The sequence below is a fragment of the Miniopterus schreibersii genome, assembly GCF_964146895.1.
Source record: "Miniopterus schreibersii genome assembly, chromosome: 6".
In the NCBI taxonomy this organism is placed as follows: Eukaryota; Metazoa; Chordata; class Mammalia; order Chiroptera; family Miniopteridae; genus Miniopterus; species Miniopterus schreibersii.
The window spans coordinates 42,474,565-42,500,484 of record NC_138107.1 but is presented as its reverse complement, the minus strand read 5'-3'; the positions used below and the strand labels follow the sequence as shown (position 1 = coordinate 42,500,484).

General features: G+C 41.5%; 1 protein-coding gene across 1 annotated transcript in view; it reads left to right on the top strand.

Annotated features, from left to right (window-relative positions):
- Positions 1-25,920, top strand: part of MDN1 (midasin AAA ATPase 1) — a 131,757-nt gene that overhangs the window by 91,266 nt on the left and 14,571 nt on the right. Inside the window, exons 64-88 of the mRNA XM_081139934.1 lie at positions 826-987; positions 1,198-1,468; positions 2,222-2,457; positions 2,616-2,711; positions 3,365-3,459; positions 3,767-3,888; positions 4,470-4,616; positions 5,482-5,591; positions 6,203-6,276; positions 6,763-6,961; positions 8,299-8,458; positions 10,168-10,314; positions 10,851-10,977; positions 11,973-12,078; positions 12,589-12,704; positions 13,531-14,016; positions 14,278-14,504; positions 15,356-15,511; positions 15,686-15,855; positions 16,621-16,782; positions 19,178-19,315; positions 21,188-21,329; positions 22,504-22,676; positions 23,525-23,668; positions 24,175-24,322. Of these exons, the coding sequence (XP_080996060.1) occupies positions 826-987; positions 1,198-1,468; positions 2,222-2,457; positions 2,616-2,711; positions 3,365-3,459; positions 3,767-3,888; positions 4,470-4,616; positions 5,482-5,591; positions 6,203-6,276; positions 6,763-6,961; positions 8,299-8,458; positions 10,168-10,314; positions 10,851-10,977; positions 11,973-12,078; positions 12,589-12,704; positions 13,531-14,016; positions 14,278-14,504; positions 15,356-15,511; positions 15,686-15,855; positions 16,621-16,782; positions 19,178-19,315; positions 21,188-21,329; positions 22,504-22,676; positions 23,525-23,668; positions 24,175-24,322 (4,114 nt within the window). The remainder of the gene's footprint in view (positions 1-825; positions 988-1,197; positions 1,469-2,221; positions 2,458-2,615; positions 2,712-3,364; positions 3,460-3,766; positions 3,889-4,469; positions 4,617-5,481; positions 5,592-6,202; positions 6,277-6,762; positions 6,962-8,298; positions 8,459-10,167; positions 10,315-10,850; positions 10,978-11,972; positions 12,079-12,588; positions 12,705-13,530; positions 14,017-14,277; positions 14,505-15,355; positions 15,512-15,685; positions 15,856-16,620; positions 16,783-19,177; positions 19,316-21,187; positions 21,330-22,503; positions 22,677-23,524; positions 23,669-24,174; positions 24,323-25,920) is intronic.

Genomic DNA, 25,920 nt, shown 5'->3' with positions numbered 1-25,920 from the left:
GGTGATTATTTTTTCCACAATTATGGTATTCTTTATCTGTGTCATATTTAGCAGCTGCCTAGTTTTCTAGTTTTCTGTTGTATGGCTATGATGTAAGTCATTTAAATAATTTCCTATAATTGAAGATTATGTGCACTCTTTCTGCTGTTTTTCAGAAAAAAAATCCAACACCACTACCACAAATGTCTTATAACCAGGTCTTTGGGTATAAATTCTAGAAAGCAGAATTACTGGGACAAAGATTAACTGCTTAGGCTTTCAATACACATTATCTTACTGAATGGTGGATGCTTATTTCCTCAGTCTTCATCAGTACTCTCTGGTTTCTTTAATTTATAGTTTTTACCAATTTAAGCACTTAAAATCTTGAGGTAGTGGGGGATTTAAGAAGTGTCTCATAAGGCATAGTGCAGTCTTGCCTGATTGGTGCCTCTCAACCACCCTGAACCTGTGGGCCAGCTCCTTAAGGTGCCAGCCAAGTGCAGTCTGAATCACATCCCCACACTGTCCATCCCGAGCCTGTCCTTAGTGCAAAGCACAATTAATTCCTGACAGGATGTTCCCGTAGTTTTACTGTAGCAAATTTTTACACCTATGAAACTGTTAATGCTACAGGAAGGGGGAATTTAGGAAACTTGGGTTGCCGCAGATACAGTGTGGAAACAAAGCTCATTTGCTAACCTGAAAGTTAGTTTTTTGGATGTTGGCATTTGTTTTTTAACCGTGACATTTTTTCATGAGAAATTAACAGATAGTAAGTCTTATGCTTTTTCATTGTGACTCAGCAAGGCAAATAAGCTTCCTTCTGAATGTGTGACTTTTCAGGAAATCATCAATGAGTGGGATGAACAGGAACGCATAGCCCAAGAGAAGGCCGAGCAGGAGAGCAGCCTGTACAGGTACAGGAGCAGGAACTCCAGGACAGCCCTGAGCGAGGAGGAGGAGGAGGAGCGGGAGTTCAGAAAGCAGTTCCCACTGCATGAAAAGGTCAGGATTTGTTTTGGAACGAATTCCCTTGATATACCCCCCCCCCCACACACACACACTCCCTTCCAATCGTTGCAGTCCTTTTATTATATCTTAATACAAATAAATTGCTACCTGATTTTCTTGATTATTCACAATCCATCTTTTCCCCTTTTTGTCCTATTAGAACTGGATTTTGATTTTTAAGAATTCGATTAACATTATTTACAGGACTTTGCAGATATTTTGGTAGAACCAACACTAGAGGAGAAGGGAGCTTCAGATGAGCAAGAAGAGGCTGAAGCTGCAGACCCCGCCCTCCTCTCCCCAAGCTCCATGCAGACTGTGATGCTAATTCACCAGCAGCTGTGCCTCAGCTTTGCTCGGTCCCTCTGGTACCAACAGACTTTACCAGCACATGAGGCAAAGCACTACCTCAGCCTATTTCTGTCCTGCTATCAGACTGGGGCATCCCTGGTGACACACTTCTACCCCCTGATGGGTATGGCAGTTTACTTTCATTTTATTGTTGGGAAATCAAAATGAAATTGCTACTTTGAAACAGTGAAAACAATGACCTGCCTGTTTTTACTAGATTTTTATTTTTTTATGAGATTTCCTTAGTTTAAAGGACTTAAGCTGATTCAAAAAATTGATTTAAAACTCTGCAATAAAGATGAATTTTCATTGTTTGAATACTTTGAGGTAAAGGGATTAACAAAATAAGGGTATAGATTTAGTTTAAATGGTCTTGTTCTTCAGCATTATTTCCAGTTTGCCTCTAATAGCTTGAGTGCTTTTCAAGTGAAATCATGTATTCCTGTAATCATGTAGTTTTCTCCATGACTTCATGAGTTACTCCATGCAAGTAGGAAGGAGGCTTGTGAAAAAAAAAAAGAAGAAAAGAAAAAAAAAACTAGGACGGAGGCTTTAACTTTGATTTCTACCTACCAAGAACAGCTATAAAAAAATGGGAACTTGAATCCATCAAACCAAACTTTGTACCCTCTTGATCGCACCTGGGCCATATCCGAGTTCCTTTTTATATCCTAGAAACTCGGCAGATTTTTGTGACTGCTGCAGTAGTAGGGTCACAATCCTGTAGGCCTATGTTGCTTTGGGAGTGGATGGCATTGAAATATCAGCTTAATTAGTTCTAGTAGTTCATTAATTTTGAGCATGTTTCTAATCGATCTTTTTAACTTACTGATAGAGCAAATTACCCACTGACTTTACTATGATGTTAACTTCACAGGAGTTGAGCTGAATGACCAACTCTTAGGCAGCCAGCTTTTGGCCTGCACCCTCTCCCATAACACACTCTTTGGGGAGGCGACCTCAGACCTGATAGTGAAGCCTGATGGGCCCTATGACTTCTACCAGCACCCCAACGTCCCAGAAGCACGGCTTTGTCAACCTGTGCTTCAGGGTTTCTCAGAGGCTGTCATTCGGCTGCTGCAGGATTGGCCAGAACATCCGGCACTTGTGCAGGTAGGGTGAGTGGTGAGGAGGGGTACTGAGGATGGGGCCTTTCACCATCCCAGGGGCAGTCCTCCAGGGAGGCCTCTCTTCAGTACCCTGTGACTTTGGATGATTGATATTAACACGGAGATACACCTCCAACCCCAATTTTTTTTTTCTCCCTGCAGCTGCTGGTTGTAATGGACAGAATTCGTAGTTTCCCACTTTCCAGCCCCATCTCAAAGTTCCTAAATGGTTTAGAGATCCTTCTGGCAAAAGCACAGGTATAGTGATTCCCACTGTCCTCCTCATTTTGGTTTGTAACCAATCGAAAGATTATCTTGTGGTGCCTTTATTTTAGAGGGTCAGACAGTTACAGGCTGTGCTAGAGGATAAACTTTGTTTTTCCTGGTTTTGGGTCAGATGATTGTAAGGGAAGCCTTTATCACTGAGGCATGAAAGGGACCTACCTGCTTCACCTGTTCTCAGGTGGGATGCAGCATCCACAAGCACTGAGGGAACCCAACCAGGACTTTTAGGTGGGCCTTCCGACTGGCTGAATCCCTGCACACACTGTCCTCCTCAGACTTCTCACAGCCTCTGAAGTAGCTGGTGCTTCCCTGATTATCAGATTAGGGCCCTGAACTTTGGAGGGGTTACCTGACTAACAACAGGAATTCAAGCCCAGGTCTCCAAATCCTGTGCTTTTTGCCTGCCTCTAAACTTGGCTCTGCTGGGGTTCTTTCAGGGGACCAGAAAGAACTGGAATCTGGATACACAAGATGTAAACTCATTACTGCTATTGGTAAATTAGCATACAAGTTGTTGAAGGACCCAGTGGTCCTCACACAAGAAAAGTCCAAGATATTTTTGAGAGAGGAGGTGATTATAAAGGATTGAATAATGGCCATAGTAAATTTTACCTTTGTTTCTTTAGGATTGGGAGGAGAATGCAAGTCGAGCTTTGTCTCTGCGGCAACACCTGGATTTGGTCAGTCAGATGATCATTCGTTGGCGTAAACTGGAACTGAAGTAAGTGATACATTCATCACTCCCCTTCCCCTCCTCATCTTGTGTTGCAGGGACATTCATCTTTGTTTCTTCATTGTTTATGTAGTACAGCTAGAGAACAGTTAGAGAATGTGCTTTTCAGTCATTAATCACAGAGTTAAAAGCTGGGCATCAAAATGACCTTAGTAGAGACCAGATAATAGCATACCATCCTGAGATAGGAAACTGGGAGGCTTCTCTATCTCCATTTAGCTTCTGGTTCTGTGGTTTCAGATATTTCAAATGGATTTCCTTAAATGCATCCTTGGCCTCTCCTCTCATGTTTCAGCTGCTGGTCTGTGAGTTTGGATAATACCATGAAGCGCCACACTGAGAAATCCACCAAGCACTGGTTCTCCATCTATCAGATGCTTGAAAAGCACATGCAGGAACAGACAGAAGAACAGGAAGGTAATACATGTCATTATATTCCCTGCTTGCTTAGAGGGTCCAAGCTAAACTTGGAGTGATGCAAGTGTGGGATTCACCTGCACCCACGTACCCCCCGCCACTGCTTTCACTTAGGAGGCGTCATTTGACCTCATGGTATTCCTCAGGGGTCAGCCAAGAAGGGCCATGTAGTTCTCAAAAACAGAAGTCTGGTGTGTAAGCAACTGTCCTATGTCTAGAGAGTTACAAGGTTTTCTTATTCTCCACATCCATGAGACAAGTCAAAGTGAATGTTGCCTCCTTGGTATGTAGCAGTTAATGTGCTTGAGTTAAAAGTGTTTCATTTCATATTTACTAATAAGCACCTCATCATTCAGTTTCATAATTTGCTGTGAGTGCATTTGACACACACCCTGAGTGCAGCTGTTGTTTCTTAATCAGCTGGGAATTTAGCTGTGATCGTTGCTTCAAAACTTTGCTTGAATTATGATCTCCACTTAACTGCCCTCCCTCAGTGTATCCCATCGTAGATTGTGTGCATGTTATGAACAGGGAGTGATGGTTGCAGGCACATGGATGTTTTCCTCTTTGAATCTCTAAAGATGACAAACAGATGACCCTGATGTTGCTGGTCAGCACGTTACAAGCATTTATTGAAGGATCCTCCCTGGGAGAATTCCATGTACGACTTCAGATGTTACTCGTTTTCCATTGTCATGTCTTGCTGATGCCACAAGTTGAAGGAAAAGGTAAGGGGATACATTTTTTTTTCCTTTATATATGTTTTTCTTTACTTTTATATTGCACTGTTAAAATGAGTTAGATTTTGAATTCTCCACAAGAGACAGGTATCTTGTTGTTTACCAGGTTTTAAATAAGACACTTTTAGTCTTCTTTTACTTTAATGTGATTCACATTAGATGTAGAGATAAACGTTCAAAATAAAGTACCAACTGGTTATCAGGGAAGCACTGACTACTGAACTCTGGCAGAGGGTAAACTGCCAGGTACAGATCTCGGGCTCAAACTGGCATGTTGAGGCAGCACATCTTTCTGTCTCGACAGTGGTTATGTCCTGCTAAGTTTCTGCTTGATCTAGGCCATGATTAGGTTCTTTGATGTAGTGAGAACACTGCCACTTATCAAGCACCTGAACACAAAACTCATATTGTCAGTTACTATCCCTGATTGCAGCAACTTGGATAACACTGTCACTGTAAAATGAGTATAGAGTGTATGTGAGTGAGCAGTCAAGGTGAACCTCTTAATATGCTACTTTTTAAAACAGGCTCATTTTCTGCTGACTTTACAATAAGATTTGGAGAAAGGTTTGAAATTGAGTTTAGCAGAATGAGTACGCCATCTTTAAGAACAAAAGTGCAACAAAAAAGTTCACTACAAGCTGAAATGAAAAAATAGGGTAGCGTTGACAGCCTGCATCTCCGGGAACTGCTAAATTCAGACAGGCTCCCTAACAAGCCTGTGAAACATACTGTAATCTCATGTCCTAAAGAGTAATGAGGAAGGAACATCTCTGAAATGTGAAGCCCACAGGTGGAGCCAGTAGTACACATAGCAAGTGTGGTGTTTTTGTTTCCTTTTCATTTCTTCCAGATTCACTTTGCAGTGTTCTGTGGAATTTGTACCATTATTACAAGCAATTCTTTGACCGGGTCCAGGCCAAAATTGTGGAACTTCGTTCCCCCCTAGAAAAAGAACTTAAAGTAAGATGAACAGCTATCATGATCACCCTTGGGAGAATAAAATCAGCAAATTCTTTTTATTTAGTTCTGGTTTTTTGTCCATTTAACAATGAGGCAGAGGGCTCTGGGGAATGGAGGAGAGCATTGCAACTGCCAAGTAGGATGGCGAGATTTACATTCTGTGGCATGGGCTGCATTGGTGGCCTGGTGTAGTTTGTGAGGGGTTAGTGGAGTGGCCCATCAAAGGCTCCTCAAGAGGATTGCCCTAGACATCTGTTAGGTCTTGCTTCCCTGGTCTTGTCCAGGCTGATCTTCCCCCTCAGGAGTGCCATCCATGTACTATGAAGTGCCACTGGGTAAGGAGGACCCTCTCCTATTGATACTTTCAGTGGTGGTGAAACCAACCCTCGTATGAGCCAGAGTTCATATCAGGTGACCTCTTGATTATAGCAGCAGTCCTTTTTCATTCCTTTGGGACAGGCACTGGTTCCTTTTTTAGACTTGTTTTACTTGTTCACAGTCCTGTGTTTGGGATGGAGTGGGCTCTGGTCTATTGCAAAGAGATGATCTAGAAAGAAACAGGATGACACCAGGTTTATAAAGCCATTCCTTGAGCTTCATTTATCTTACAGGAATTTGTTAAGATATCCAAGTGGAATGATGTTAGCTTCTGGTCCATTAAACAATCTGTGGAAAAGACACACAGGTAATTCATCTTTTAAACCTGGGGGTGACTAAAGCTTAGAATTTTTGAATGGTAGGCAACAAAGACTACGTTGTTATAGTGGCCTGACTTAGTGCTGCTTTCAAAGTATTATAAAACATGAAATTGTTTTGTGTAGCTTTTCAGCACCATCCCCTGCCACCCAAAGCAAAGTCTACCTGCAGGCTGGAGTGGTATATACCTTGAGGCAAAGCAGACTGTGTGCTGTGAAAGGGTTGAATCTTTTGCCACTCACTAGCTCTTTTACCTTGAGTAAAGTGATCCCACCTTCCTGGCTTTAGTTTTTTCTCCTAGAAAATGGAGGTGACAATACCTGTCATACTTTTTCTTTTAAAATATGATTATGAGTATCTAAGGAGCTCATTGTATACAAAAGTTATGTGTGTACACATTATGATGTTATTTTTACATTTCCTCACTTCCATCCATTTATTTTTTCTCCTCATCTCTGTTACTTCCTGGGGGTAGAACTCTCTTTAAATTCATGAAGAAATTTGAAACTGTCCTGAGTGAACCCTGCCGGTCATCCCTGGTGGAGAGTGACAAGGAGGAACAGCTCGACTTTGTGCCACAGCCAACAGAAGCAGCCACAAGTGAGATGTCCCCCATTCAGAATCTGAACAAGGCTCTGAGGGAGACCCTGTTGTCCCAGCCAGCAGCTGCACAGGTACGAGGTTGAGGAATAGTGTTTGCTTATTCCTAGGCCAGTCAGGTGGGATTTACGCTTCCTGTGTAAAGAGTGTTCTTAGAACTAGGCAAGGAAATGCCTTTAAAATCTTGCTCTTTGGATGTATATAGCATTTGTATGTCTGCCTGACCTTGCTGCAGAATAGGACAAAAAACCTGGATCCTGGTGCTGAAAGTTTAATGCTAGCCTGTGGGAAATAAGTTGTGCTTACCTGTGAACATTTCTTTTACCTGTGTCAAATGGTTTGAAACATCAGTGTAGGAATTGGCCATTGAAGCTGCCTTTGGGTGCTTACATTGAAGCTGCTGCACAGGGAATGAATGTATGCAGTACTGTGCTAGTTTATAGTGGTTGCTAATGACCATGGTGTAAATACTTTTATCATGACCAATTTTAAGCACCAGCAGTTAAGCACTGGCTTTCAAAATTCCTAAAGACTTAATAGTCATAGACTTTGACTGAATAGGTCTGTTACAGGATGGGTGTTCCTGCTTTATATCCTTGGGGTAGGGTGATCTAGGATTTGGGGAGGGAGCACGCCTCAAGAGAGTAATCACTTTTGCCTTCTTACTATACTTCCCACTCTGGGTCCATAGAGTTAACAATGGAGTTCCTCAAGCTGTTTTTAATATTTTAATATTACAGAAAGCATAATAGACATTGAGCGTATAGCCATGATATGGCTCTACAGATAAGATGGGTGCCAAATTTATTTTCTTTTAATTGTATTTGTCAGCTCACTGCTTCTGTCATGCTGATCAAAAACTTTGACATGCTGTTGATGACAGTGCAGGAATTTCAGGGATTCTTCAGGGGGAAAAATATGCTCTTATGGATGAAAGCTTTCCCCTTCATCTAATACCTGGGTTCTTGATATTTGAACAGGAAGCGGAGGGTGGGGAGAGATGGTAGAGGAGGTAGGATTTGGCAGATCAGTTTAGCCTTGCTGTGCAACACAGCACCTCAAAGGCAGCATGTATTACTCATTATTCTGCGTTCCAAGATCAGAACTGGAATCTCCTTGGGGCTGGCACAGAAGCGTTGCCGGGGGTGGGGGTGGGGAGTCCTTACTACCCTTATCTCACGGAACAGCAATAGAGTTTTCTAAATAATCCACAGTACATACCTATTTTAATTGTAGTGATGCTACATTTGTTCCTGTGAGACTTCAGAGATGATGAGAAGAGAATTTAATAATTGCTGAGCTAGGTGTGTATGTAGGGGTGCAGCATTTAAATTTAGTGCCCACGCAGGTAAGTGCTGTTACTGTTGTTCTTGCAGGAAGACTAACCCGTGTTCTGTGTTCTTCCCCATAGGCCACAATTCCAGAACAATGTCAGGGTGCTCCTTTCCCCTTGGAGGGGGAGCTTCTGTATCGCTTACCGAAACTCACAAAACGAATGAGGAAGATGTGCCTGACGCTCATGAAGGAAAGCCGCCTCCCTCACCTGGTGGACAGCCTTGATCAGTTCACCGGTGGGTGTCAGCAGCCAAGGGCAAGGATGGGGTTTGCTCTCTCTCTTTTCCCCAGTGGCCCAGGAGGGCTGAGAATTTTTCACCTATGTCCTTTTTTGACATCGTGAATAGTGTTGAGCAGGTAATTGAATAGACAGGTGAGCTAAAAACCAGCAGAGCCCAGACATAGGAGCCAACTGAAATTACACAAACCTTCATCATAAATTTCATCTTATCCTCTCATCTAAACTAGTGCTGTTACACCATTGTCTGTTTCACCTCCTGTTGGTTGGGGCCATAAGTAGAGGGGCATGGAGATGGAGTTCCCAGAGTCTTGAAGCCGTCCCCGCCTCTCAAAATACTGTCTCCTGGGTTAAAGGAAAAAGAAGATTCATCCACAGTCCTCTTGCTTTCTTCACTTCAAAGCAGTGTAGTAGTACCATCTTCCTGACCACTTTTGCTCAGGGGAGTTGAGAGCCCAATTTGCTCAGTAGTATAACACCAACGGCTATAGGGACATATCCAGCACTTAATAGGCGGTTTGGGCTCTTGGCAGCCCTTCCCTCCTTCCCCCAGTGCATGCAGTGTCAGAGTGGGGCTGGTCCTTTTTTAATTAGGTTATGGTTCAATCTCCAGGGGCTCCTTATTTTGATAACTTGTTAGAGTAATAGCCTAATATTATTGCTCAAGATAACCTTTCTCTCTGAGCCTGGTGATAAGGGTAAATGAATACAGGCCCCATGTGCATCTTCTGGAAGGGGCACCCACTCTGTATGATGCAAAGCATTCTCTCCTAATTCCCCTACGAAGCCAGTGTAATGCATGTGATGCACTGGCTGTCATCTGAAAGACCAGACTGCTTGTATTTATCTGTTAGGGCTGCATTAACAAAGTGCCACCTATTGAATGGCTTAAACAACAAGAACAAAATGTTTGGCTTCTGAGTCCTCTCTCCTTGGCATTATAGATGGCTGTTTTCTCACTGTGTCTTCACATAGTCTTCCCAGTGTATATCTGTGTCCTAATCTTTTCTAAGGACACCACTCAGATTAGATAAGGGCCCACCCATATGACCTTATTTTACCTTAATTACCTTTTTAAAGGCCCCATCTCCAAAGATAGTCACATTCTGAAGTGCTGGGGGTTAGGACTTCAGCATGAGTTTCAGGGGGATAGTCAGCCCAAACATTGCCCATGGCAGGTACCTGTAATAGGTACCTCAGGATATTCAGGAAGGCAACATGGTGCTGGAGAAAGAATTTGGGCTTTGGAGTTGGTTAAGGCAGGGTTCAAGTCCTGTCATCAAGTCCACTCTTTAGCTGAATGACCCTCAGAAAGTGACAGACCTCTCTGAACAGCTACAAATAAGAGCTTCTGGAGTTGTGCAGATTGAAGGAATATCTACCAAGTACCCAGTAGTAGTCCAGTATATATCATATTTACAGGAAATGTACCTTAGATGATTTATATTCCTAGTATAAATCACTGCACACGGTGTTCAACAGCGGTGTTTGTAAAATTGATTACAAAACCACTAAAAAAAAGAATAAATACTTTTGAGTTGTTTGTTGAGGAATATAAAATTCCATGTATTTTTATTTTTCTGTTGTTATCCAGGATATAAAAATAAATGACTCCTGACCTCATTTCCCAAAATGTCCTTGGTCTTGGATAATTTTAACACATTAATAAGTCCTTGGGATTTCCATATTTCCCCGTTTTCTCCTCAGGTGAAGTAATTTCCTCTGTGAGTGAGCTGCAGAGCTTAAAGGTGGAGCCCTCTGCAGAGAAGGAGAAGCAGCGGTCAGAAGCCAAGCACATTCTCATGCAGAAGCAGCGAGCATTGGCAGACCTCTTTAAGCACCTTGCAAAAACTGGTAAATATAATCTCAGTGAAGTATAATCACCAGCTTTTAGGGAGAAAAACAACATGGGTATTTGGAGGACCTTCCTAGAAACAGTGGAGACAGTGGGAAATAGAAAGTGGCAGGCAAGGTTTTGAAATGCCACTCAAGAGTTTCCGTCACATACATACGAAATACCGTGATGAACCGTTTGTGATTCCCAAATACTTTCACAGTTTTGTAATGAGGTTTCTCAGAAATCATGTTTATTTTCATCACCATATGTTGTACTGCACCCACTCTTCCAGCATAGCTTAGAGAGCAGTACTTCTCAAACTTTGGTGCATGTACCAGTCACTCAGGGAATCTTGTTAAAATGCAGAAGTAGATTCTGTTTTGGTGGGTGTGGGTCAGGGCCTGAGCATCTGCTTTCTAACAGGCTCCTTGGGTGATGTTTTTCTGAGGACTTGACTTTGAGTAGAAATGACATTGGGGGGCAGGAGGAGGGTATGGCACATCCATTGTCTCCCAAGCTTCTGTACTTAAACACATGCTATTTTATTTCTTAGGTTTGTCATATCGCAAAGGTCTTGCCTGGGCCCGTTCAAAAAACCCTCAAGAGATGCTTCATCTTCACCCGTTGGATCTCCGGAGTGCATTGTCTATAGTCAGCAGCACTCAGGAGGCTGACTCTAGGTTTGTTTTTTAAATTATAAGTGGAGCCAGTCATTTAAGCCTCCATGTCCTCATTTGCCAAAGTGTGGAGGAATACCTCTCTCCTAGCATTGCTCTAAAGATAGCATTTAGAAAAGTGTCTGGCTCAGGATCTGGTGAGCATTCAGTAAGTGTTAATTTTTTCTCCCTTTTCCTTCTCTTTCCTCCTTGTATTTGTGTCTCTCATTGTTTTGGCCCTTGGATTTTCCTGAGGTCTCCTTACTTCATTTGAATATACAAGTGAAAATGTGAGAGGATAGCCACAGTTTTGGCTGTTTCACATATATAAACTTCTTATAAATTGTAATATATTCTTGAATTTGAGAGCCTATAAACTTTGAGACAGAGCTGCCTCTGTTAACTATCGCAAGGTTGTTGTAAATGATTTGCATGAACTAGGTATGGCATACCTTTGTGTTTAGTTTGCTCAGTAGCCTTCCTGGTGCTTTAAATTCAGATTCAACACAACATTGTAAAAAATACAAATTTTGCATAAGCGTTCTGGATTATCAGTTTTTTCAGAAAATTTGAACAGTCGGGCTAGCTTTCCCATGTGGTCAAAAGTTGACTACAGCTCCCTCCTTTTGACAGGATACATGCTTTCCAGTTCACTATGGTCCATAACAATCCCTGTTCTCCCATGTGGAGGTCAGCTGTCATTGCCATGTATCACTTTGTGCTTGGCTCTCCTGAATCATGTGTTATTTGCTTGGCTCTTGTAGGCATCAGGATTTATGATCTCTAGCCTCCACTGCCAAAACGGTTATAAAGTTTTTGTTAATTAAGGAAACCATATGGTCATAATTTATTTCCCCACTGTGCTTTCTCTGCAAAGTATATAATACATCTTTTGCATAAAGGATCTGATGAGTGCCTCACAGAAATAAATATTCAGATTCTTCAATCTCTGAATCTTTGGGATCTGAGGGTGGGAGCAGTGATTTAATTAAGTAAATCATGTTTTATTTTTTTTTCAGGCTGATTACAGAAATCTCGTCCTCGTGGGATGGATGCCAGAAGTATTTTTATCGGTCTCTTGCGCGGCACGCCAGACTAAGTGCAGCCCTAGCAGCCCCTGCTAAGGTTAGAATGATAGACCGTCAGAATTGCAGGGGCCCAGGGAGAGCTCCAGCTCTGTTCATCCCAGGGCAGTGTTTTCAGAACTTGTCAAGTAATAACAGCCCATTGCTGGCAGTGGCTGAGCTTTTTGCAGAACATCATTAAATTTACAGTGCAAATCAATGTAATTTTGTGCTTAAGCAGAGAGCATCTTATAAATTCTGTTACATTTGCCAGCAGGGCCAAAGGCATAAGAAAAATTATGAAACATAAGCTTCAAATTCAGAATGCCGCCTTCAGCTTTTTCCCCCTTACCAATTGAGAAAAGACCACTAATATTCAGTTTTGGTGTTAAACCTAGTTTCTGTTCATGGAATATCAAATTATCTGTGGGGGCATAATTTGAGAAGCAGTGCTCAAAAAGGTCAATGTGGCGCCTGCCTCTAGAGTGCAGCACATCCAAAGCTGATCTAATATTCTTCCCTGGAGTTTACCAGCAGCACTTTCAGCACGCTTTCCTTCTCCCCCTGCCAGGAAATGGGTGTGGGCAACATCGAGCGGTGTAAAGGTTTCTCAGCACATTTGATGAAGATGCTTATCCGACAGCGGCGCTCCCTGACCACGCTGACTGAGCAGTGGATCCTCCTCAGGTACCAGCGGGCTAGCTGGGTTTGTGGCCAGGGTAGGAAGAATTACATGGGTCAGCTCAGAGTTGCTGCATATGCTGCTCTCAGTTATGAAATGGAATTTGAGGCCCTAAAAGACAGGTGGGGTTTCTCCTGGCTTTTGGTGATATGCTTCTGCCTCCTGATTCTGACAACACCTCTTAGGAGAAAGGGGCCTGGAAGATGAGTTCAGAGCTGAGCCAGTCAGTCAGTATTGCCATGGCTGTACTACACCTGAGCCTGGAATGAGGGCAGATGTGGTTGACAGTCCCTGCGGGCTAAGAGACAGGGCTGTGTTTATGGTATTGGGGCATCCCAGTCTCAGCCCAGATCAGATTTGATTTGCTTCAGTGTGTTAGGCTTTTTGGATCACAAAGTTTCAGTTTGCTCAGCCATATGTGGATGCTCCTCAGTGGAAATAGATATTCAAAAGATGAGGACAGTTGGAAAGTGTATCATCATCTGTTGAGTGTTGAGAAGTAGTATTTCCAGACTAATCACTTCAATTTCAGCTATTTTCTGCTCCACACAAATGGTTGAAGTCACTGTATTTGTGTGGCTGTTGCATGTGAGAGGGCTGTAAGGGAGCAGGTGATAAGCAGTGAGTTTTGATACTTCTGAAAGACTGAGGATGTGTCTGAGTGCTTTGCAAGGCATTTTAATAGACTTCTTACCTATTGGAGGGATCGTCTTTTTTGAATATATGAAAAAGCCCATGCTTGCTTCAGAAATGAATGAACTTACTGTTAAAAACAACACAGTGACACAGTTTAAGGTACCACATGTTTTTCCCATGACTTTTTCTGCACAGGAACCTCCTCAGCTGTGTGCAGGAGATTCACAGCAGGCTGATGGGGCCACTGCTCTACCCTGTGGCCTTCCCCCCTCAGGATGGTGTGCAGCAGTGGACGGAGAGGCTGCAGCACCTGGCCATGCAGAGCCAGATCCTGCTTGAGCAGGTCTCCTGCCTCCTGCAGTGCTGCCCCAGTGCAGGGTCAGCTCCAGGCCAAGGTGATGCCCAGACACAGGGTCAGCCTTCTGCCCTCTACCTTGAAGGACCAGAGCTCACCATGGGACAGTTTTCTAGAGCAGTGCCAGACCTCATCCCATCAGAGCTGAGCTACCCATCCCCAGTACCCGGAAATCAGCTTCCCTCTGGTTGCCGGATGCGGAAACAGGACCAGCTTTGGCAACAGTCAACTTCAAGATTAACAGAGATGCTGAAGACCATTAAAACAGTGAAAGCTGATGTTGACAGAATTAGGCAGCAGTCTTGTGAGACTCTCTTTTATTCTTGGTGAGTGTGCCTATGCCTCTGCTCTTTCTCTGTGTGCTTGGGTACTTGCTCAGAGTTGAGTGATGGGCTAAAATTATGAAAGGGCTTAGGCTTCAGTCCTCCATTTTTCAGTGGACAGGCATAGTGCTGTGTGATATATGTGTAACTAAATCTTCAGATACAGCGAGTTTTGCCCTACTTCCATTTTAGTGATTGGAGGGAGCACTGGGGGTGGCTGGGTAGCCCTTTCCTTTCAACATTGTGGCATTTCTGTTGTTGCAGGAAAGATTTTGAAGTTTGCTCTTCTGGGCTGACTTGCCTGTCCCAGGTGTCAGCTCACCTGCAAGGCCTAGAGTCCTTGTTCATTCTTCCAGGGATGGAGGTTGAGCAAACAGACCAACAAATGGCATTAGTTGAGAGCCTGAAATATATCAGAGGAGAAATCAGTAAAGCCACAGATGACTTTACGCCCTGGAAGACACATCTACTCACGTCAGGCAGCCAAGGAGGTAAGGACTGTTAAATAAGGGAGTAAAAGCCCAGCACAGGAATGATGTCTTATAGATGAAGTCTAGATTATCTTAAAGACACATATTGTTCATTCTAGACATACCTGTCCAGGGCTCTAAGGCAGAATGGTGTGGTTGTAACCCACAGTTCTTAACTTTTGCTACGTTTGTTCCAGTTCCTTGCCTTTGGATTGCCATCGTATCACTTTCTTTGTAGTACACGTATAGAGACGCCACAGGCTCCCTCAGCTGTTACAGATAGTTCTCCCTTAGACTGGAAAGCTAAGGTGGTCTTTGAACTAAGGTAGTGTTTATACACACCATCTAAACTGTTATTTTCATGTTTTTGACATTCTTACTGCAAAATTGTTTTAACACAAGACGATAAACTTGCAGGTTTGTTTAGGCAAGGACTGTGTCTCATTCATCTTTGTATCCAACACAGCTTGGCACAGTGACTAACCCATAGTAGGTGCTTACAAGTGGCCACTTGTTAAAGTAACAAGTGAGGCCCAGCTGGGCGTGGCTGAGCGGTGGAGCGTCGGCCTAGGATCCAGGAGATGATGATTCTATTCCCAGTCAGGGCACATGCCTAGGCTGTGGCTCGATCCTCAGTCAGAGGCGTGCAGGAGGCAGCCGATCAATGACTCTCATCATTGATGTTTCTATCTCTCCCTTCCTCTCTCTGAAATCAATAAAGATATATTTTAAAATATATATATATATAAATAAATTAATTAATTAATTAATTAATTAGTTAAAATAAAATAAAATAACAAGTGAGGGTTGCCAGTGGTTTCCTGAAGCAAACGGGTTTTTTGTTTGCTTGTTTGTATCATGTTACTTAATAGGAAACCAAATGTTGGATGAAGGGTTTGTGGAAGACTTTGCAGAGAAAATGGAAACTGCCATTCGATCCATCTTGTATGCCATCCAGAACTTAGCAGAAAGGAGCAGTAAAAAGACAGATGAGAACACTGACCAGCCAAGGCCACAAGAAGAGGATGGTATGTCTGAAATGAGGCAAAAATTAGTTTCATACTTGATTTCATTTTTTAATTTGATGATTTATTTTTGTGACTAAATATTTAAGGACAGGTGTTTGAAATGATTACTGGATGAATGGAGATGAAAACGGTTTATGTTCTATTACTCATGTCATTCTTTTCTGGGAATGAAAGAGGCAGCAGGCTCTGAGAGACTGCAGTCGGGACATCTAACAAAACTCTTAGAGGAAGAACTGTGGGCCGATGTGAGCACTTTGCATGTGCAGAAAATAATCTCTGCTGTCTCTGAGCTGTTGGAGAGACTGAAATCGTGCGGTGAGGATGGCACAGCAGCAAAGCACACGGTAACCAACTGTTCTTTACACACTTCTTGCTGTCGGAAGTGGGCTGATCAAAGGCAGTGGGTTTTGCCTCGCTTTATGTGGGCAGTCCTAAAGCAGGCTCCTGCAGCAAAATCACTAGGAATTGTATTTCTTTATAGATGTAAACACCATTGACAAACTTTGAAAAGCCTAGGGCTTGCTAGCTGAGGGTTACAGTTGTAAGATCATAGGTACAAAAGTGCTAGCAGTCCAGTATGTCCATTGTCTCGGTATTCTTATATATCCTCACCACATTCCCCTGAGTATTTGTTAATGGTGATGTTGATGCCATCAACTAAGGCTTAATCACCATGCTCTGCAAATAACAGTCCTTTCACAGTAAGGCAGCAGAGGAAGTTGTCGAATCCGTAAGTCCTAACAGGCAACTTTTTTTGGTAGGACACTATGTTATTTTGTATTATTGCCTCCAGTGCCTACTGTGATTCCCAGTGGAATTTGTTTATAAACATTATTTAAAAAACAACAACTTTGTTAAATGAGACTTAAGTGACTGAGAATTTAAAGTGTACTTTTGTGAGGAAGAAATCTCAGTGAACAGGTGTGTGTGTTAAAAATACATAATAAACCTTACCAGTAGTGACATTTAGTACATTGAATTCACAGTGTTATACAACCATCGTTGCTATCTACTCCCAGAACATTTTCATTACCGTTTTTATCACTCCAAGGGAAACCCGGTACCCCTTTAGCAGTGTCAGCAAGCCTTCTGATCTGCTTTCCCCACAGTTTTTCAGCCAGTCCTGCTGCTTGTTGGTGCGCCTGATGCCCATGCTCTCCAGGTACTCGGACCTTGTCCTCTTCTTCCTGACCATGTCTTTGGCAACTCATCGGAGCACTGCAAAGCTGCTCTCCGTGCTTACCCAGGTCTTCACAGAGCTTGCCCAGAAGGTAAGGACTACTTACGTGGAGCAGTGTGGGCAGCTGATACATTCCATATCCATCAGTGTTTGGTTTGACGGGCTTTTATTTTGGACCTTCACAAATAGGAGGTGATTTGCTCTCCCCATGGATTAAGGAGTTGTCTGGCACCCTTTTAATAACCCTGTTTCCACTATAGTCTTGCAATCTACAGAGCCCCCACTGATGAGCTCCCTTGACTCTAGAGGCTGTCTAAGGCTGCTGCTTTTCATACCCTTCTCTCCCTGTCCCCAGTTTGAAGTCATCTTCAGGTAACTTCAAGCTAGACTTCCAGGAGAGGTGAATCCTTAAGGCTACTAAGTTTTCACTTAATCATTCATATGTAATTATGAAATGATAATGGGGTCTTAATGTTAGGTAGAGCATTTTTCTTTAATAGGGAAGTCATTCATTTGTTCGTTCATTCATTCATTCATTCATCCATTCATCCATTCATTTATCCAGCCCCTATACCAGTAGGAGACAGCCAAATTTGACGCTGCATGGTAGGCACTGTAATCACAGGGTATCCAGTTCTTCAGTTAGTCACTTAACCTCTCTGAGCCTTGGTTTCCTCATGTGTAAAATGAGGTCTGCCTATACTCCTGAGCATTTTTGTGATAACCAAATTGAATTGAATTATATATGTTTGGTTTTGTTTTTATTCCTTTAGTATTCCAAGATTTTCTCCAAATCTAAGTACAGTGCAGATAAGATTCACTTGAGGGAAATAGAAATTTACAAACTGAAGGTGGGGTCTAGGCTTCTTGTAAACAGTCTAGAGTTCTTAGTTCTGAGTATCTGGAGTACTGGAAAGGGTCAGAGAATGGAAGGCAAGCCCATTCCTTGTTTCTAGAGGATAAATGTGTATTTGTTGAGTAATAAATGAATGCATCTCAGATCTGCCCCCTCTATCTGATGAGCACTGAGCCAGTCTCACATTCCATCACTTCTTGGTGGTCATACTGCATGCAAACGGCAGTAGGACAGTGTGTGGTGAGGGTGCCCTGAGATTTGGGTTAGCTGTGTGTGTCTACTTGTTACCAGTGTTCTGGTCTGACAGGTTCTAGAATGATTTTGGCCTGTCTGACTTGTGTGTGCATTGGGTGGGGGTGGAAGTGGTTCTGATATAAGCTGATATAACAAAGTGATGGGAGCTTAGTGGCTGTCCCAGCTATAGCTACTGTAATGGTGTGTCCTGCACAAGGACATCTGAATCTTTCCTGTGTGCTTATTCTGTCTACATCTAAATATATTTATTTTAAATTAATGTAGCTCAATGGGAAAATTAGGTAAGTTAACCAAAATGTGTTTTCAGTCGACTTTCTAAGAATACATGTCCTGAAAGTGAGTTTGCCTTTCCTTTAATTTTTTTATGTCCAAGTTATATTTATATCCTTTCTCAGTAGTGCTGAGGGACCTTGAAAGTATGTTGGACATGGTGCTAAGATAATAGATCTAGGTTGCAATTATAGCACTTAATCCACAGAAAGCTGTTTCTTTGTAACTAAGTCACAGTCAGTGTTTGCTGGTCTTGGATCTTAATTCCTTAGTTGGAAGCTTATTTTTAACTTATTTTTAGTACATTTTTATTCTCAGTTTGACAGTTAAATTGATAGCTCGTATTTTCTGATAAAATTAAAATTTCTCATTGAGACCCACTATTTTCTTTTACTTCTTTTCCTGTTCACTTTTGTCCCACACACTGAAGTAGTTGATTTTGCTTTTCAGCTATTTTCCAACATGAAACACAGTTTTGTTAACACTTCCCGAACATTACTGTGTCTAGCCTTGCTCTTCACTCTAGTCCCCATGCTGTGCCAGGTGCTGCAGCCAGGTGTGGCATGTTCCCCAAGAGTGACAGGTTTACTTTAAGAGTTGGGGGAAGGCATATTTTTTAATACATTAAAATTAACATTTTATTTTAGGAGCATCTGCTTCAAGTTGCTATGCCTTTAGGGTTACATGTCTTCTCTCTCTCCCTTCAGGCTTACTAATTTGAGAAGAAAATAAGAAAGAAAAACTCCTTTGGGATTTAGACACTGAGAGGTCTACCCTCCTTCAATGACTTGCTCTTAAATACTCTCCCTAGTATACATCATTCAAATTTCTGTCTTGGCAAAATGACAAATTACCACACACCAGAGGCCCCTACAAAGTGAGAACCTCATATATTAAATCTGATGTTGAGCTTTGAAACTGCATGGTAACTGTTATCACCAAGGAAGAAAAGAAGGTCAAAGGCCTTCTGTATTTCCATCAGATTTAAAATACTTAGCTAGAAAAAGCATTAAGCATTTGTTTAAATTTTTGTGTGTGGTAGGACCGAAAATCCCTTTTTAAAAAATTGCTTTTGTGCCTAACTGTTCATTCTTTTATGTTCAAGGGATTTTGCCTGCCCAAAGAATTTATGGAAGATTCACCAGGCGAGGGAGCAACTGAGTTTCATGACTATGAGGGAGGTGGAATTGGAGAAGGTGAGGGTGTGAAGGATGTGAGCGACAAGATAGAAAATGAAGAAGAGGTACGTTTTCACATTCCTGAAATGTGTATAGAGTTTACAGAAGACCGCTCCCTTTCCCCTTTCTTTTCAATAAATTACAGGCATAAATGACATAGGTCCACAGATCAGTTTGAAAACCAATAAGAATACTGGGGGGCTTGGGAAGTGGGTGTAAATGAAAAGTTTAAAGATCACAGAAAAGAACTTTGCAACTCAGTCACTGCTTATGGCTATAATTTGAGAGGAAATTATTTAAAAATTTTAATGGGAAGATAGTTGCTGATTTTCTGGAGGGTATATTTGGTAGTAGTTCATTTAAGGATAAAAAGGTTGGCTATTTTAAGTGATAATTGCATTAAATAATAATGCCAGTGTTTGCTATTAGTAAGCTTTATGCATGTTCTTAAGACATGTTGAAAAAATGTAATCTATATTCTGTTTTTATTGGAACCAAGAATGCTTTTGAAATACTCAGATGCTTTGGACTAGACTGTCAGGTTGCTTTTTATAATGCCTCTCGTTTGGGAGTAGTTTGTATGCATACTACTGTTAGTCATTTATGTTAAGCAACTGTGACTTGAAGAAAGAAGAGGTAATGGAATTTCTTTTATCACTTACATATTTTAAGTCTAAAGCAGACCATAAATTTCTATTTAGGGTATGATTATAGCTATTAAAAATAAAGGAGCAAACCAATTCAAACCTCCTCTCTCTCACTCTTTGAAGGAAAAACTGGAAAGAAATAAAAAACCCAAAGAATAGTGCTAGTGTTTATATGGCGGAGCTTTGTCTAATATATGTGTGTGTGTGTTCTTATTTTGGGTTTTCTATATTTCTCAAATTTAACTCAACACACAGTACTTTTCTAATGGAAAAAAAACTAGAGTAAAAAAGTAAGCCTAATAGGAAAAGTACAACCCAATGCAAAAAAAAATTACAAGGAATAAAAAAAACAATTTGGCGCTATCTAATAAATTTTAAATTATTTATCTTCTTTGACCTAGGAATTCCATTTTTTTATAGAAATGCTAATAAGGGTCAAAGAAAATATGCAGAGCAACACGGTACATCAGTAAACAAAATGGGATAGATGTATATGTATCAACATGGAAATAGATCTAAAAGATTTTTTTAAGTTAAAAAAACAGATTGCAAAACAATTTGTAAAGCATGATTCCTTTTTTATTTAAAAAGATGTTGAGAGGCAGGTATTGATACGTAACACTTATATTACTCTTTGTGATGTATTCATGGATAAAAGATGCATCAGAATGTTGGTGGTGGTAATTTTTTTGGAAGTTTTGGAAGATGGTGATGCTGTGGGAAACTTACTGTTTCTGTTGTGCTTAGAATTCTTTTAATAAGATTTTATTACTTTTATATTTTAAAAAGAACTTTTAAAATTCACCCGTAATGAAAGAGATAACAAACATGAATCTTTCACCCCAAATATCATGTAGCGTATATAGGAATGTATAGTTTAAGGAACAGTGAACAGAGTTGCATTCACAGTGTTACTGTCTGTGAGAGATCAAAGTGACACCATATTAAAGATACGGGCAGTATAGTAAGAGTGATGAATTTTTTTTATCCTACAAAGAATACATCTTTTTAAATATGTCTGGATTTTTTTTAAAAATAATTCATGTGAAGGAAACCTCAACAGAATTTGTATTCTCTAATCACAAGTTCAATAAAACTGGAAATTAACTACAGAAATGTTACAGCGAATAAGAAATTCTTGTGTGTGGTTATCTGTGTTGGTTCTCCCTTTTCTCTACCCGGAGATAACTTTATGCCATTAACCTTGGCACTTATATATGTATTTGTACTCTATTTAGAACTGAGTAGACATTAGTAATGTTTGTTTGTTTTCTCTGATTTTCGGCGTAGGCAGAAGATACGTTTCAGAAGGGCCGAGAAAAGGATGAGGAGCATCCTGACCCCAAACCAGATATTAAGGGCGAGGACAATGCCATTGAGATGTCAGAAGATTTTGATGGGAAAATGCACGATGGGGAGCTTGAAGAACAAGGTGTGAGACTGTCTGTCACTGCATTCTTGCTTTTGAAAAAGAATTATTTTAGCCAGGTAGTTACATGTTCCCAGTAAGTAGCCTGTTGTCGTATTAGAATCTTTTGGATCAAATGGTTATTCTGTATAACTGCTAATGAAAACATCCCCACTTATGCCTGTGCCATCACCATCTCCTCAAGGCAGAGGTCTGTAGTCAGCTCTGGAGACTCTTCTCTGAGGAAACAGAGACATTGACTGCTCTTCCTGCTGCCTCATGTGCCAGGTGCAGTGAGTGGGTACTGCGCTTCAGGGAAGTTCGAAAGAGAAAGGAGATGATCGCTAACAGAGCGGGGCTTTTAACTCAAAAATAGTAGACAATTTGAAGTAAAAATGCAGGAATAAAAGATACCCTTTAGACCTACCACCCAAACCACTTGATAAATTTTGGTTTCTTTCCATTTATTGCATACATATGTTCACAGGACATGCACAATTTAACCTATTATGAACATTTTCCTTATCATTAAAAATTACTTTAGAATGATTTCTTATAGCACATCTGTCATGTGTTTGTACCATAATTCAGCTCTTGCCCTAAGTTTCTGTCCAAAGCTTAATTTGAGATACAGTGTCTTATTCTAAGTAAAGAGCTTGCAGAAATGCAAACTGACCTTAGAGTAGAAGTGTATACACCTGCCTAAGCAGCATAAGGACAAATTTTTGACACAGATCTTGAGCAAAGATAGTGGCAAGAAAATTCTGATTAATTGAGCTATGCAAATAGTTTTAGATGTTGGATAAAATCATAGAAGTATTGGGGATGGGGAAGGAACTTTGGAAATCATATAGTCCAGTTCTGTCATTTTACAGATAAGAAACCAAAAACCAGTGCGGTTGCTGAGTCCCCTAATGAATATTTCCCTAGAACTAGACATCCTGACGCCTATTCTACCAGCCTTCTAATGGTCTGTTAACATAGCACATTACAGACTTCCTTGTTTCTTCAAACAGTTTGCAAAACAGTAGGGCAGCTGTGGCAGATCTAAAGACATCTGCCAGTAGAGTGCCCCAGAGAAGCAGGCAGTAAGTCCCAGGCTGGGCTCTTGCCAGGTATGGGTCCCTGTCTCCCCCGCACACAAAGGACTAGGTCAGCTTGGCGTCTGCTGAACTAAGCCCAGTGCCTTCCCTTTCAGAGGAGGATGAGAGATCAGACAGCGAGGGTGGAGACCTGGATAAGCAGATGGGCGAGCTGAACGGTGAGGAAGCTGACAAGCTGGATGAGAGGCTTTGGGGTGATGATGACGACGAGGAAGATGAGGAGGAAGACGACAGTAAAACGGAAGAAACGGGACCAGGAATGGATGAGGTAATTCAGAGGTTCCCCCATCACATAGTTCCCAGGTTGAGGGAGACAATTTTCCCAACCGCCGCTCCCTGTCATTTACTGCTCTTCCTTTCCTTTCCACTTGCTTCTCTCTCTTCTTTCTCTCCTGTGTGTCTTACTCATTGATTCAGAGCTAAGAGTAGCTTGACCTGAGCATCCCGTGTGTTATGAAGGAGGAAAGTTAAGGAAACAGCGCACATACTCTTACTCTGCTGTTGGCCACGGAACTTCTCCAGCTCCTCCTCAGAAGTCCCAGGCTTGCTGTGGCTGGTGTGACTCGCTCAGAGCAGCGGCCCCACTCAGCAGGTCGGGGGTTTGATTCCTGGCCAAGGACATGGGCCTGGGTTGCAGGTTCAGTCCCTGTTCCTGGTCATGGCACATGTAGGAGGCAACCAATCGATGTCCCTCTCTCACATCGATCCCCCCCTTTCTCTCTCTGCCTTTCTCTCTCCCCGCCTTTCTCTCTCCCCCTCTCCTCCAGCCTTACTCCCTCTCCTTTGCAATCTCTCTAAAGAGTCAGTAGAAGAAATGTCCTTGGGTGAAGACTAACAAAACAAACAAACAGAACCTCCCAGGCTGGGTGTGACACTGCAGCAGCTCAGCCTGTCCCAGCCCGCTGTTCACAGACCTGCTATTGCTGCTACTGGCTGGGCAGACCCAGACTGTTCTCCTGGTCATTGACAATGCCCTGTCATCTGGATGCTTCCAGGGGGTAGCCCAGCAGGCAGAAATTATATACATCTATAAGAGCTACATTAGGTAGAGTCGATCTGTGTCAGCAGTTTCTTAGATCAAGAGTGATGATTATTTTTTCTGCCTGTGACATTTAGGAAGATTGTGGACTTGTTGCTAAAGATGACAACCTGGATTCTGGGAAGTCAAACAGAGATAAAAAACAGCATGATAAGAAGGAAGAAGCCGAATCTGATGATGATGGACAAGGCCAAGACAAGATTAATGAACAAATAGATGAGGTAATGGGAGAACAGATTCTCTCTCTGGACTCTAGGCCATGGCCACTGCATGAACACACAGCCCTTAGGGTATCTCAAGGCGTTTTTTTCCTCTTCATCAGTTGTTTTCTTATTGTCTCATAAAAAAATGTGTAACAGAACCTTTTAGCAGGACATAAAACATCTGACTTGGTTACCAATGAGGTGGTTTTCATGCTGTTTGGACTCATATTGTAGTTTGGAAGCTAAAACCTACAGTCCTTTTATTTATTCTCATAAACTTCAGTTTCTTCTTTGAGATCAAGTAACACAGTGTCTCTTATCAGTGGAGAAGCTGCACAGAAGTTTGGAGTTCCAAAATGGAAATTCTAGAAATAGAGGAAAACTATAATGTGTGCTGATAGTGTTAGGGCAGAAATACTGTATTCTCTCAGCATAACTACTTACAGTTAATTATATGTGAATACTACTTGAAACAACAGTTCTTTAATTTTTATTATTTTGCCTGTTCTCCCTGCTGTCCAAAGAGGGAATATGATGAGCACGAGGTGGACCCTTACCATGGCAGTCAGGAAGCGCTGCCGGAGCCTGAGGCCTTGGACCTCCCAGACGATCTGAACCTCGATAGTGAAGACAAGAACAGTGGTGAGGATACAGACCATGAAGAAGGAGAAGGTGTGTCTTTCAAAACCTAAAGAGACCAATAGGTACTCATTGAAAATCGAGAGTAACGGATTTCTCTTCAGGCCAATGTCATGGCTAAGTCATAAGTAATGTTTAGTCAGCTCAGTTCCAGTTTGCAAAAATTGCTTGTTCTTTGTGGTGTTTCTCTTCTGAGTAGACTTGAAGCTTGTAAACCAGCAGTTCTCTCCTTCTCTCCTGTCATTTCCATCCTATGTTTCAATGCTGCTGTGCCTAGGTGGTGCCCTGTCTCCCCACAGCCATCACTGTGCCCATCCCATGGATTGATGGAAACACTGGGTACACCCAGGCTTCTCTTGGAGCTTAGTTTCAGCTTTTTAAGGAAATGTTTCAGTTATTGACTGCTGTGCTTATATTTTGTGTTAAGCCTGAAATATGAAGTCATTATAATGGGGAAAGAAATTGAATAATGCCAAGAGAAATTAATCGGCATGTAACCATAATCTGGTGCCTTTGGCACCCATTGTTCAACCCAGGTGACTCCTCTAGGGAAGCACTGTGGAGGAGGTGCTGCTATAATAGTGGCCTCCATCCTGGTGGGGAACCAGATGGAAACTGAGCTAGCCTCCCTCTTCTTCGTAATGAATCAGTTACATATCTGGTAAAGTTATCAAATTTTTTAAAAAGCCCCACTATACTGGGACAAAAATAGCAAGTTACAAAAGACTAAGGTACCATTTATCTAAAAATTTAATACAAGAAACAGTTTCATGCATTATTTATGGATACATCAAATGTACAAAAGCATGGGAAGGAATAACACACTACAACTTCAGGTTATAATACCATCTAAGGAAGTAAAAAGGACGAATGCCTCCAGAACTGAGGTAGTTGTATCCAGAACCATTTCTTAAAGAGACAGAAGTTTGACACATATATGGCAAGATGTTAATATCTGTTAAACCTAGGAGGTGAGCATATGGTTTTCGTAAAATGTATTTTCCATGTTTTAAAATAAACTTGCACCCAGCCAGCATGGCTCTGTGGTTGAGAATAAACCTATGATCCAGGAGATCGCCATTCGATCCCCAGTAGGGGGCGTGCAGGAGGCAGCCGATCAGTGACTCTCATTGATGTTTCTATCTCTCTCGGAAATCAATAAAGACATATTTTTAAAAATAATAATAACTAAAAAATAAACTTGGCGAACTTGCTACTTAACTGGAACCATTTGGTTAAAGAACTGAAACAGGTTTTCCTCATGCCCAAACATTCTTGACTCTGAATCTCTGGTTTTTAAACATAGTATATATAAATTATTGTTTCTGAGGCTATTTCATTAGCTTATAATTTTGGAATCTGACTTCAGATTTTAATTCAACAAGCAAGCAAGTACAGAATTAAGAAAATTAAAATCCACTGAGAGTGTAATAAGTCTTATTCCCCCAAAAAACATCCAGGCTCATTTTAAGCTATTGCATATATAAACTAAAGAGCTGTTATTTTAAAGAATTATTTGCCAACAAAGTAACTGATTTCTGAAGTTTCCAAAATATAGAAAAACATAAATAAACATAACTTTAAATAAACATAACTTTTTCATATAACATTGTTTCCATTTGAATATGTGT